This window comes from Acomys russatus, chromosome X (genome assembly GCF_903995435.1).
Source record: "Acomys russatus chromosome X, mAcoRus1.1, whole genome shotgun sequence".
NCBI classification, from domain to species: Eukaryota; Metazoa; Chordata; class Mammalia; order Rodentia; family Muridae; genus Acomys; species Acomys russatus.
In genome coordinates, this window is record NC_067169.1 from 44,857,434 (window position 1) to 44,872,284 (window position 14,851).

General features: G+C 35.6%; 1 protein-coding gene across 1 annotated transcript in view; it reads right to left on the bottom strand.

Moving 5' to 3' along the window:
* The window catches only part of Pola1 (DNA polymerase alpha 1, catalytic subunit), a 310,463-nt gene that overhangs the window by 175,612 nt on the left and 120,000 nt on the right, over window positions 1–14,851 (bottom strand). Inside the window, exons 27-31 of the mRNA XM_051142383.1 lie at window positions 10,106–10,138; window positions 9,257–9,349; window positions 7,378–7,583; window positions 5,135–5,267; window positions 915–1,046 (exon numbers count right to left, since the gene is read on the bottom strand). Coding sequence (XP_050998340.1) covers window positions 915–1,046; window positions 5,135–5,267; window positions 7,378–7,583; window positions 9,257–9,349; window positions 10,106–10,138 — 597 coding nt within the window. The remainder of the gene's footprint in view (window positions 1–914; window positions 1,047–5,134; window positions 5,268–7,377; window positions 7,584–9,256; window positions 9,350–10,105; window positions 10,139–14,851) is intronic.

Genomic DNA, 14,851 nt, shown 5'->3' on the forward strand with positions numbered 1-14,851 from the left:
TATAAACAACAACCTACTACTGTTGCTGGACATATCACCCAAAATACGTACACTTCTTTCTTTTCTCTTTTTGTATTGATGGGGATCAAAGCCAGGGCATCACACATACTAAGCAAATGTTCAACCACTAAGCTACAATCCCAGTCTATGACACATTTTCACAGGTTAATTTAGGGTTGAAACAATAGTAACTGTTACAAAATTGTCTCATAAAAATAATTTAATGACTTCCAAAAGCTACTTTGAATTTTTTGTGAAACTTCTAGTGAAACATTATAAAACTTTAAGACTTGAAAGCTACCTAAATTAAACCAACTTCTCTATGGGACTAGTTATTTAGAAGCCTACTACTAAGATAATATGGCAGTCTGGATTAAACTCAAGATTCCTATACACATGTGTGTGCACATGTGTGTGGAGGACAGGTGGACATCAGGAGACTGACTTAATCACTCTACCTTATATTTTCTTTGTATTTATGTGTACATATTCTTTGCCTGTACATATGCTGTGTGTATCACATGTATATCTGGTACCTAAGGAGGCCAAAAGAGGGTGAGATCTCCTGGGACTGCAGTTACAAGCAATTATGAACTGCCATGTAGGTGCTAGCAATTGAACCCAGATCCTCCAGAGCAGCAGCCTATGCTCTTGACTGCTAAGCACTTCTCTAGTACTCCTCTTTATGTTTTTAAAGCAGGATCCTTCCATGAATGCCAATAAGCTCTGAGGATCTGCATACTCCCACCCTCCAGTACTACAGTTACAAACACAAAGCACTCTACTTGGCCTTTATGTGAGCACTAGGGATCTGAACTCAGGTCCTTATGCTTGCCAACACTTTATCCATTGAGCCATCTTCCCAGCCCAGGATTCTTAAGGGGCGCAAATCTTACAAAATAGAATAGTTTTACCTGACAGATGATATAGGACACTGTATCTCCAGCTTTCACCTTCCTGCCTCCTTGAGAATTTATCCATAATGCAACATGTACATGGGGTAGGCTTTTTTTATCAGGGTAATCCTGGGGATCCTTTGTCAATGCCTAAAAAAAAAAAAAAAAAAAAAGGGACAAAAGCCCCACAAAATTTGAAAATGAAACTTTCTATACATATATACATCAAACACATTTTGCCAGAATCTTCTAATTATTCATCCTCAAGGTTTCTTCCTCAAACAATTAGAATTGGCATAACCACATACAAGCCTAACAAAAAGAAATATAAGTTCCTGGGCTATACCACAAAATAGTTGAAGATTTAAAATAATTGAGACTGAATAATACAGATCTAAAATAATCTAGATCCAGTGTTCTATGGAGCCTTGGAGTTTCTCCTTATTTGTAGTTTTCTCATTTGATTAGTTAGGATGGGAGAATAAAAGCTACTCTGACTTAATGATCTGTTTCTCAAAGGCTTAGCTGACTAAACTACCAATGCAATGCACAGTACGGAATTTATTCTGAATGTCAACTTAATCAATGAATTTGCAACAGAAAATGCACACAAAAAGAGCAGGAACAGCGCCAGGCAGGAGAAAGTTATTTTCTAACAATGCTATTTGTGCTGATGATACAGAAGGAAAACTGTGTAAAACTTAATGCCTTAAAAATATGAATCCCAAGAGTAGCACCAAGTTGTACTAACAGTTACTGTATTCTTTCTACTACCACATCAAGGTACGTTCACTTGACAATATTCTTGACTAAGCAGTAAAATCTAGTAACTTTGAAGGCAAAGTCTCCCTCTGTAGCCTAAGTTGACTTGGAACTCAGTGTACAGTGCAGGCTGGCTGCATAAACTTGAGGCAATCCCACTTCAACTTTCTGAATCATGGTATTACAAGCATGAACCACCATGTCTAGCAAAGTTAGTGATTTTGAAAGCTTTAAAACCTTGAAAACAAGTCTGTTTTTTATTGGTTAAATACAATGAATACACAAAGCATATCTATATAAAGGTTACTGTAGGAGAATTATTTGTGCAACTACTTGAGTTACAAGCTAAACTAACAGCTATTTACATAAAATGCAATTTTTATGTGAAAGAATGATAGGTAAACTAGGTTTTGACATGTGGATTGGCAGTTTCTCAAAAACAAAAACCCTAAACTAAATAAAAGCTGCTACTTCAAGAAGAAAAAGAATCAATCTGACGACAGACAACATCAATTTTAAACTTTCAAGCCCAATTCATAATTTAGGAAACATGTTTCCACTTGTGTGAACCTGACAACTTCCCAATACTTAAGGACTACTTTATTTCTAATGAAGTAGGAATATTTTAACACACTTTTTGATGTATACTTGAAATGCATCCATTTTAATATCTGCATAATTCTGGGAAACAACCAACAATCCACAATATCATACACGGATAAAATAAACACTCAATGTTGAACACAGCCAGTAAGTCAGTTTCTGCTCTGCTCACATGAAAAAGCACACCATGAAAAAGACCCGAATTCAGTTCCTAGCACTCCCATAAGAGCTCACAACTACCACTAATTCCAGTTCTGTAACCTGACGTCCCTTGAACTCTTAGAGCATGCAAGTGATGCACACACATACACTCAGATACAAACAGTAAATGAATAAATAAAAACTGTAAGATGCACAGCTCTTATTAACACCCCTACACATGAAGTAGTAACCCTTATTGCTAATAGTAATCTCATCATAAGATGATAGCTATTGAAGTTCAGTAACTGATACTAGAGATGTGATATTATTATTTTACTTCTGTCTGTTTGGAAATTTTAATAATAAAACAAGTTTAAAAAAATGAATTTGGAGCCGGGCATGGTGGCGCACGCCTTTAATCCCAGCACTCGGGAGGCAGAGGCAGGCGGATCGCTGTGAGTTCAAGGCCAGCCTGGTCTACAAAGTGAGTCCAGGATGGCCAAGGCTACACAGAGAAACCCTGTCTCGAAAAACCAAAAAAAAAAAGAAAAAAAAAAAAAGAATTTGTTTCCTGGCTAATGGAGAGTCCAGTCCCCTTTGCTGAACATGGTGGTACCTTTGAGGAGGCAGAGGCAAATAGATCTCTAGGAATTTGAAGCCAGCCTGGTTTACATAGAAAGTTCCAGGCCAGCCTTAAGTATATAGTGAGACCCTATCTTAATTACGAACAAAAACAAAGTAAACAGTATTAATGTAGACACCATGATGGCACTATATTCTTGACTAATGTTCTTCTTACACACTGTAATATGAGATAGGAGTGTGAGGACACGAGCCTTGTTTTTTTTAAACTTGTCGCTGGACTCTCCTATTGTGGACAGCCACGTTTGGAGAAAAGTAGCCAGAGAGACTGTATACAGAATACAAGTAAATCTAACTAAAAGAAGAATAAAGGAATAATTAATTCACGTAAAACTCTGGAAATTAAAACCACTCTATAGATGCAAACACATGCACACTGCATTATTTATAGTGAAGAGGTAGTGTTAAGGCACATGCAGCCCCAGGTATGATATAAAGGTCTCCTTTTCTGAAATTAAAGACATGATGGTCAAGGTATGGAAACAAAAATTTAATCTAAGAATGAATGTAGATCCTAAATATGTGCCTAGAAAACATCTCCAAAAATCAAATAAAAACAAATTAAGCCCACTGTGAAAGGTTCATATCCACTATGGTAACAAAGCTTTATTTGAAAAATCATCACCCCTACAAAGAGACAGTTACTATTAACTGACACCACATTTTCATAAAACAATTTTCCTAGATCCATTCAGATAGGCTTCTCTTTTGACACAAATGTTTTATTTCATGGATTGTATAATAAGAAAGTAATTCAGCTGAAAGCAAAATGGCAAGTGAACAAAGATGTCCAATGCAGTTATTTATAATTTAAAAATTTAATAATCAACAATAAAACAATTAAATGCAGATGCCAGCAAAATAGATAATTAATGTATTGACTAACTTTGTTTATTTCCCCCAAATCTAGGGCCTTGCATATATAATTTTTCCAGTAATACAAAACTATGATTTTGTAGGTAATGTAGATAAACAGAAGGCAGGCATGATAGCACTTACCTGAAATCCTGGCACCTTGAGAGCAGAGGGGGAGAATCAGGGGTCCAAGGCCAGCCTTAAGTACACATAAAAGTTCAAAACTAGCCTGAGACACATAGGTCCCTGCTCTGTTTCAAACACAGGTTTCTAAATAATGAATAAAGGAATTCTAACACTATAAATTTTTTCAAATATATGGTAATATGAAAAATGACAATTATTACATTAACACAGAAGTAGTATGAATGAGTTTTTATCTAAAAGCTTGTACTTAATATCTTCAGATTGTTTTTCTTTCTTTCTTTCTTTCTTTTTTTATTATTTATTATTTATTTTTTTTTGGTATGTGCTCTGACAAAGAAACCTATCACAAAATGGGTAAGGTGGTATTTGAAAATTAGCTTCTGAATATGTAAAGATACTTGTTTTAAATAGGAAGAAAACCTATCAACCTACCATCTTGTTTATTACATACTACTTTGGAAATCAAAATTTTGTTTTTCAAATTAAGTAAAAAAAATTATCCCTACCAATAATGTTAAGATATGGTTTTGTTTTAAGATGCACGGGTGCTTTAGATACGCAGAATGGTTATCACTACCCTAACTCAAACTAAAGCTGTACCCAAAAGCCTTTTGATTACAGATACCCTAAGTGAAGTAACATACACATACATATTTTGGGGTGGGAGCAGCAGGAGAGAGGCAAGGGGGCAGGGGAGAGAGGGTAGGAGAGAGGGAGAAAAGGGAAGGTGGAGGGGAAAGGGAAAATAAGTGACAATATAAGAATGAATATGAATGAACATATCTATGTTGTCAAACAACTACAGGACTATGCAAAGGGAAACATGCTCTGTCCCCTGACACATAAGCTAAATCACTCTTTAAGACATCAGGAAGTAAAAAGGCAAGAGAGGGCATCTGTGGCAGCCATGGCAGTACCTGTGGCTGGAAGAGCTATGCTAATGCTCAATCTGTGAGGCAGTTGTTAAGCAGCTTTCACCACCAGCTAGAGTTTATTTAAATTGCAAGGATGAGGTGGTTCTTCAACTATCTGAAGGAGGAGAAAAACACACCACAGCAGCTGGGCTCAGCAATAAATGCTACATTTACCTTGTTAATTTCAAACTGGCTCACTGGGACACTGCCATTTAGCACATTTTCTCCAATTTCGATTAACCTCTTCTGAATGTTTTCCACAATGGTGTCCCGGCTTTGATCAGAAAGAATCTGGCCAATGACAAAGCTGTATAAAGAAAAAATATGATTTTTAATATCGTATATGTCATTACAAAGACAAGACCAACATGTCACCAGACTGGCATGTGGACAAGAGCTATGGTAAGAGCTAATATGAGGCTTAGTGCCTAAAAGGCAATTTAGACTTTATGTTTATGAGTGTTTTGCCCACATGTGTGTCTGCATATCAAATGTGTGCCTGGTATGGGCAGAAGTTAGAAGGTATAGGGTTTCCTGAAACTGGACTTAAGGATAGTTGGTACTCGAAATCAAACTCAGGTCTTCTGTTAGAGCAACAAGTGTTCTTAACCACTAAAAGATACCTTCCCAGGCCCCACTGTCTTATTTTGTTTGAAAATATTAACTTACTACAACATTACTAACCTAGGAATTCTAAGTCTGCCATTTGACTTATTTATTTATGAGACAGGTATTTCTTTATGCAATATACAATAGGGAAAAAATGTGTGCCATCAGAGTTTATATGATTATAAAATATAGAAGCAATGATATTCTAACCCTAAGTTAAAATTTTAGAAGATAAATGCTATCTTTATTCATAAAGCAACAAGATATTACGTATCTCTGGAATCCAGATACCATCTCCATCTAAGATGACTATTTAGCTAGGTCAGAAAAAATATAAAGCTCTTTAACTAAACTTAAAAAAACCTATGGGGCGAGAAAATTGGCTCAATGGTTCAGGGCACTTGTTCTTCCAGAGTACCCAGGTTCAATTTTCAGCACCCGCATGATAGCTTACAACTCTAGTCCCTGGGACTCCAATGGCCTCTTAGACAACCATGAGCAGCAGACACGAACGCAGTGCATAGACATGCATGCTCACAAAACACTCATACACATAAAATGATAAACTGAAAATGGGAGAAAAAATCCAAGATATCAAACTCTTCTTTCTTCAGCTTCCTTGTAAAATTGTTCAATGTTCTCTAAGTTCATGTGATCTCTCAAATTTTTCATATTATTCTACAAACCTTCAAGAAAAGAGAAAAATAAAGAAGCCAGTATTTCATCAACTCCTAAGAAAATGCAGAGCAAGAGTCTGACAGCTGTTTTATAATTTGTCAGAAAAAGAATCCTGACCAAAAGAAAACATTTGTATAGCTTTAATTACTAATACATTTCTAACTCAGAGAAATTTACTTCTATTATGATGCATCTTTTCTTAGAAAACACAAAGCTGAAGAGAACACTCTAATCGACAGCCTATACAAAGGAGTTTCATCTTTCAGTATATTTAGAGGCAATGAAGCATTTCAAACCACACTTCATAAAAGGCAAACCATGACCTATACTCAGATGATAAACTTTGCCCAATCAAGAATAGTTTTGTAGAAGCAACACTTGCTCAATTTCTCAAGTTGAAAGCAAAAGAGAGATTTGGAAATAAATTTTTTTAAAAAAAAGTACTTTTAAATCTAGCCATAAAGGTAATCGTCTGTTTTCAGAATTGATCTAGATTACAAATTAGGAATATGTAAAAGATGGCATATAACATGTCTAAGCATTAATTTTTCAAATGGGTTCGTCATGCATTAATGTGACCACAAACAAAAAAAATATATTTGTTTCAAGGACAGTGGGTCTTGTATTACTTTGGAGGCACACACAGTATTTTAGATATAATTCTGGAATTAATCTGAGATTAGTAAGAATCTTTATATACAAGTAATATATGGAAATAAAGTCTCATTCCATGGTCCGCTTTTAATCACACATTTTAAGCTACATAACAGGAAAATTATAAGAATTACATTTATAATTAGGACCTAGGGATTCAGGATACAACAGTTTCAAAAGGGGGAATTAAAAAGTATCAACAAAAATCAACTCTCTAAGGATCTAAGTATAAAGAACTACTCTCACTATGAGATATTATCTTACAGCTAGTATTTCTTACTGTGCAAATTTAGCTTTATCTAACTTTTAATCTCGCTGTAAAATTCTATTTATAATATGCAATAATAACAATGGCAACAAAGAATGAAGTTGTATCCTTAATCTTGGCAGAAACACATACATTTTCCATAGCACTTAGATTTTTTTTAAACAAAAATCTGAAGAACAACTAAAACAAAATTAAAAGTCAAACTCACTTTCCAGTGTCCTTGGCAAGATCACACCAGTCTCTTCTAACTATATCTAATCCTTTCAGCTCCTGCTTGGTAATATAATTCCCATCTGAGGTTGGTTCAACAACCAGAGCAGCATATTTCTTTTTCTTCAGCAATAGCAGAGACTTGAAAACACCATCAATATCTATTTCAAGCAGTTTGTACAATTTATTCACTTCACTTTTTACCTGTGAAAATTTCAAATATTATTGTCAGATCCTCAGGCACTGAACAGGGAAAAAATGAACAAGGAAAAGATGATTAAGTTTCCAAGAGTTAACCTCAACAAAACTTGAAAGCACGTATAATTAAAATTTATTGTTTAACTTACATAACATGGAATTATTTAGGGTACAATTTAAAGACATAGAAAAACAGAACAAAATCAAGTCTTAATATCACTTTCCAGTATTTACTGGGAAGACTTTAAGTCAGAATATCACAGAGCTACTGGCCCATACATGTTTACTGTAGCACTATTAATAATAACTTAGTTATGAAATGAGCCCAGGTGTCTATCAACAGAGGAACAGATAAAAACATTTAGTATACCCATACACGGCAGAATTTTTTTCTAGGCCTAAAGAATGAAATTATAATATATGTGTAAAAATGGATGCAAATACAAATTATCATTTGTCTAGTTAAGTCAGTCTTAGAAAAAACAATTATTGCATGTCTTCTCTCATTTGAAGATTCAAGATTCTTACAAATAAAAAATCGTATGACAAAAAGTAGAAACAAGTGTCTAAGAGAACAAAGAGGATTAACTCATATTTGGGTGGTAGGAAGCTATGAAGAATATGTCCAAACTACATTATAAACATGTATGATAATGTCTGTATAAAAGTTAGAAGTATGTACACTGAATATATACCAATAAAAATAAAATAAAGATCTCAACAACTTGGGAAGCCAAGGCAGGATGATGTCAATACTGAAGTCAATTTGGGGTGGTTACAAAGTTAAAGACCAGCTTGAGCTACATAGAAAGATTTTTTTAAAAATCAACAAAAAGACAATAACAAAAATATTATCATTCCATCAAAATAACAGCTAGGACTAGATCTCTTGTTGCCAAGAAATAAATAACTATGGGGAATTATGGGAAGGTCTTTTTGAAGTCTAAAGACAACGCATTTGTGTTTGTATTGAAACTACTGAGTTGATTAAGAACTAGATAGTTAAACAAGTATGTGAGCAAAAAATTACATAAAACTGTTAAATAATGTCCAAAATGTCCACCTTGATTATACACAAATAGCTATGTGCTGAATGAGCACAAAAGGCCTGGCCTATGTACAAGTGAAGAGTAAAGTTCAAACTGCACACTTTCCAAGAAGGAAAAAAAATGGCAATTTGTGAGGTATTCCCATTTTTAGAATACTGGGACAAAATCTAACAAGTGCTCAAGGTATACTTGCCAAGTGTGGATCACCATTAAGAGGCTACCAATGATTGCTTCCAAATGTTCTTTTGTATTTTCTAGTATATTTTAAGTACTCTTATAAAATTAAACGTGTGTGACTGCAGATGTATGTGCAGATAAGTATGTATGCAATATATGTGAATATTATTGGATAGACATTTCCTTGTGAGTGGCACTGTGAGAAGTTCTAATAGGACTACATTTAAATTTTTTCTAAGGAAAATGTTATCAATTTCTTAAGGTAACCAACTGCCTTTGAATTTTACCCTCAAAACAAATTAGAGTGTAAGAAAAATTAAAAGAACGAAAAATTTAGTGACACCAAACTTACTATTTTCAAAAGTATACACATGTATATAACACATGAACTTACTGTGTTAAATACAGAATTCACAAACCCAGGTACAATAAGCAATCATTAAATTCTCTTACCTTGTTTCCCAACTTAAAAACTTCTTCCAGATTGGTGCTATTGGTATTTATCATAATTGAATCTGTATCTCCATAAATAACTTCAAGATTCATCTAGTAAAAGCCAAAAGTATAGAAATCAGTGACAAAACCACATCAATCATTATATACAATGAAACTAAAGGTTTCTAGCACTAGAGCCTAGAGGTGCTACTGAGTTTCCACAGGCCATGTTACCTACTATCTGCACTATCAGGGTGCATAATTGAGGATTAAGCCCTTCGTGAACTAGAAATGCAATCAGTGCAAGATTAAGAAAACCTTCCCAATTTTCTTCTAAAAATGCTGGAAGAATAAAACTGCCTATAGCTTCAATTTAAACAGAATATGGAATTTAATAAAAGTAAGAATAAGGCTAGGGAACACAGTGTATATTTAGCCATTGTGCCATGTGTTTAGTGGTCATGGCAGTTTGAGAAGCAAAAATATGGATTTAAAAAATTCTTGCACAGATATTTATTAAATTCTCAAACAGTATTTAGTAGAATATGAAGAGTGCCCAAAAAAAAAAAAAAAAAATCAATCATAACAAACAACGCTGGAGCACATAAGTATAAAGGCATGGAAATAAACTCTAATTAGCACCGTTACTAATTTGCCTGAAACATACAGGCTTCAAGCAGGGGCTAGATCATATCAGTGTTGATACAAGAAAAAAGCTGTAATCCATTAGGAGGAATTATAAATGTAAACTAGACATCCTAAAAACCAATTCTCGGTATGTTTGAGTTACAATTTTCCTTGAAAACAAAAAGTGTCACCTGGTATGATATTTAAGAGTTGTTTTAGAATGAAAATGTTCAGCGTTACCTTCTGTACCATCTCTTTCGTATGCATCAAAATCTAAATAAAACAAAGGTCAACATTAATGTTACACAATTACAAAGGCACATGAGATTTCCAACTTCCGAGCATCATTAAAGCTCTTGAACACATCACAACAACCACTCTCAAATAAAAATAACACCAATATAATCTACATTTGTCTCTATGCTTAGTAGAGACATGTAAGCTGATAAATGATCTGTATTTCTACATCTTTCATACATATGTATAAGATACCCCTTAATAATATGGCAAAAATCACTTTATTCTCAGTACTAATATTTTAATAGAATTGCATGACTAAAAAAAGCTTTCTAGGACTTAAAATACAGCAATTCATACCCATATTCAGAATATTAAAAGTTGTAAAACAAAGTAATTGTTTACTTTTTTTCTAGACTAAATTCCTTGAAGGTGACTATATGGCCTGGAGTTAGCATAGTACCCAATAGGACAATAGATTTCAATAAACAGTAAATGAAAACAAACATATAGATAATTATGAAGGGGTCTGCTCCCAGGCCCACATGGCTATAGACTATAAAACATAAAATTATGTGCACACAGGCAAAAGTAGATATAAATTACCTTGGACCCTATCAAAGCATCATATCTAATGTGTGAAGGACTAGGAAGAAATAATAATATGATTTATTGAGAACAGAGGCACAGGCAATGAGATACTATGCTCAGAGTACTTCCTGCATTCTGTAATTTATTTCTTCAGGATCTCGAAGAGGTAACTACCATTAATATCCCTATTTGATACTTCTAAATGACAAAGTGATTTCTCTCTCTCTCTCCTAGTCACAGCAAAACAAGGGTCCAAAACTAGGTACTCTGGCTCTAGGACAGAAGTCTTAATCACTCCATACTGTTGCTATTCCACTAATTCTTCGTGCATCTAAATCAGAAGTCTCTTTTCCAGTTAGCCAGATAGAAGGATGCCTTCATTTGTGTTTTTTCCCTTCCTACCATGTCAGCTATTTTAAATCTCAAGGTTCTTGTCCATAGTACAGAGACAAAGAGTACAAAGACAAGTGTGCTTGTCTTTGGAGCATCCTATACATCTATCCATCACTGCCTATCTTCATTGCTCACTACCTTTCTCACAGTTGCCCAACTTTGTTCAGATCTCCAAAAGTTCTTAGTGGTATCCATGCCTTGGGGGACATGGCGAATTCTTTTATTTTTGGTTATGAGCCTAACCTTTAAGGGCTGAGCCATCTTTCCAGCTCAGGTCATGGTGAATTCTGATAACACTAAGCCAGTAACTTTTATGTGGGCTATATAGTGTAATTATGTATGCGAAGATCTTTAAATACCTAAAGTAGTGACAACCAGAAATGTCTCCTGGTGTAAAACTCTCCCCAAACAAACACACACCCCACCCCCACCCCTACCATCCAATACCTGGCCCAGAATACCTTTGACCAAAATCTTTCTTGTTGTTTGGGGTTTTTTTGTTTGTTTGTTTTCGTTTTTTGTTTGTTTTGTTTTTTCTCTGTGTAGCTTGTTTGTCTTGGAACCCACTTAAAAGACTAGGCTGGCCTTGAACACACAGAGATCTGCCTGCCTCTGCCTCCCGAGCGCTGGGATTATAGGTGTGTGCCACCAAGTCTGGCTTTTGACCAAAGTTTTTAAAAAGAGCTCCCGAGATGATGCATAGGAATGGTAGAAGAAAAACGTTGTGATTCCATTCTGGCAACATTACCAATTTAGACATGCTCATATGACAAATTTACCTTGGCCAATCAAAGGTAAGGAGAATTCCTCTAGGAAACTTCTGCAAAAGGCTTTTGTTACTCATGAGAATTAGAAGAAAACCAGCCTTACATATTGAGAGTGAGCAACAACAGAAATTGTGGTGGTCATGAAGGAACATGCTGGAAGGTTCAAACTAACACTCTGAGAAAGCACCCGACTCCCGGGGTTATGTAATTACTGCTGAATGATAGCTGTAAAGTAACTTTTCTTAGGCTTATCAACTTAATGAATCAGGACACATCTCCTAAAATGTTCAAGCTGGAATTCTACAGCTACATCTAAACCCCAGCTCTCCCTGTACAGCTGTTATTTCCTTGAGAAAACCTCTAGCTGGACATGAAAAACTTGACAGTCTTTGATCAGGTACCAAATTACAGGTTCATCTTTTCTTGCCTTCACCCACACAGTGCCATTTCTTCCCCAGTCCTCTGACTATGATTATAATTTACAAAGTTTAACACAGGCTTTACTCCATAAAGCCTGAGCTAACTGCCCCAGTCTAGAATAATCTCATTGACCTGTACTTGCTCTGTTTCTCTAGTAACTGAATGATGCATTCCATCAATGACTGTTATCCTGCCCCCAAATAGACCACTAGCTTCTGGAGGCCCAAGGAGCACACCTACAGACCTTAGATATGACAAGCAAGCAAAATCTGTGTGGCAAGTGACTGCCACATCCCACAGTAATCTCAATTATTTTTTCAATAGACAATAAAGTTAAGTTATGGGATGATGCAATGTAGAAAAATGCCCAACAATTTTGGGGGGCAAGGGAGATAATGAGATTGGCCCAAATTAAGTTAACCACAAAGAGGATGAACTTCTTATCAAAGGTTCATCTCCACCTCCTTACACGACTCAGCTACTCTCATCACAGTGATCACTCTATAAGCCCCCTAGGTAACTAAGGTAACTGGTACCTGCAAATGAAGTAGCCCAGGAGTCAATTTGTCCATTTTCACTACATATTCAGTATCCAATTTCTGTTCCTCTTCTCTTACAATGTTTAACAAATCTATGCTGTTATCCCTGAGCATGACCTGGCAACTTTCATCACTCACTTCCACTATACTCTGCCACAGATTCAACTATTTCCAAGCCTGATCTGATGCCTGCTAGCAAAACTACCCTCCCCTCTTCTGGTGGCATAAACCTTTGAGTGGTTTGGTTGTTGTTGTTGTTGCTGCTGCTGCTGCTGCTACTGTCAAGACTGTGATACAAACTGCTTTTGTCACCTAATACTTTCATTTTAGAAATGATTCTAAAACCATACATAAACTGCCTACTTATTCTAAGGACTATCTAATAGTCTATTATAGAAAGAGATCATCATATATTCGATTAATGTTCTATTCATAAACATAGGTTATTTCTAATCTTTGCAATTATAAACCATATTTCAATTCCTCCAAGTGAACTTATTGGGTTAATGGTTATATTTTATCATTTAAAAGATACAGAACCTATACTATGTTTTGCGTGTAGTTGCAGTCACCATGTTCTCCAGTGCTCTCTACCAAGAGCTGGTAACAATGCCCTCCATCTCATCACAGTTCTGCAACTCTTATCCAATGTTGTATGAGACAAACTGTAACCAGGCTGACCACTATCCTCTTGTGCTTCTCCACTAAGCAGCTCTACAAGGTAGATACTGTGGTGACCTACATAGGCCAATGTTTACCTAAGTAATAACAAACACGATCATCCAAAGATTGCCTTAGGCTTCAGGCCTCAATTCAAACTGTTCACTAGGGGAGGGCTCTGCTGTTGGATACCCAGTGACTTCCAAAACTTAGCATCTAGCAGAGGGCTTGGTACATGGGGACTACTAGTGAACAACTAGAAGGTGATGGATAAATGACCCTAAAGTGTAGGTAGGTTCACAAGGCCCATGTGACAAATGAGGAAAATTAAGTTCTGAGATTTTACCTGAAGATCTAGAACTGTGTTTTACCCAGAAACAGGACTTTGGATTCATTTTCTTTTCATTGTGTCCCACAGCCTTATTACAAAAGCCAGCCCATATGAATGTTCTAGAAGCTAACAATCAAAACCTGATACATTAGAGGTATTTTCTCCATTGAGGAAATGCATTTTTAAAAATAGCCACTGGTATCTAGAAAAATCAACTGGACACAAGGTACAGTGAATACAAGATGACCGTTCATAAATTCACTTCAAAGTGACAAGTCTAATATTAAAGCCAGCTATTCTGACAGAAAATCATTTTATAAGCACCAGCGGCCAGCAAACAGGGCCCTAAAAGATTGCAAAATTCATTAATAAGGCAGTCTGCAGCTATCTGATTTCACAGCAACACCTGCATATTTAGCTACTCATTACCAATTGGATGATGGAATTTTTTCAAGCACATTTCAAAAATCTGCCAACTTCAAGTGTAAAAAAATAAACTTTGTGGTTAATTTTTCCCTTAACAAAGTACAGCTGTTGAGAATAATTGTTCAAGATCTTACCCTGTAATGTCAACTGCAGCAGAACAAAGAGTATTTAATTAGCAAATCTATCCAGTAATTCAACACCTATTATATAAAATGCCTTCGTGATTTTATTCAGGATAATTTGCTAAGAGGGTTATTACTGACATTCAGATGGAATTTAAAATTCCTACGCAAGTCGAGTCATAATAGCAGTAATGATCTCCCCAATCAGGAGATTCGGTGTCACACAAGGCTCTCTTGCAATGCAGCAGCCGATTTCCTGACTTCTTAATTCCTGGGCTCAGCTCAGTGAGAGCCCTTCATGCCGATATTTCAGTCAGCAATACATCTTTAATGGGACTCTATTAAAATAACTAGAACAAAAATGACTTTTTTTTTGGTTAAAAAGAATGACAGCACTGCCATCATATCAATCATTGCAGGCTTTGCAGAACAGTGTGGTTAGGGGGGAAGAGGAGGGGGAAACAGGAAAGGAGTGGGGGTGGGGAAAGCAATAATTAAAA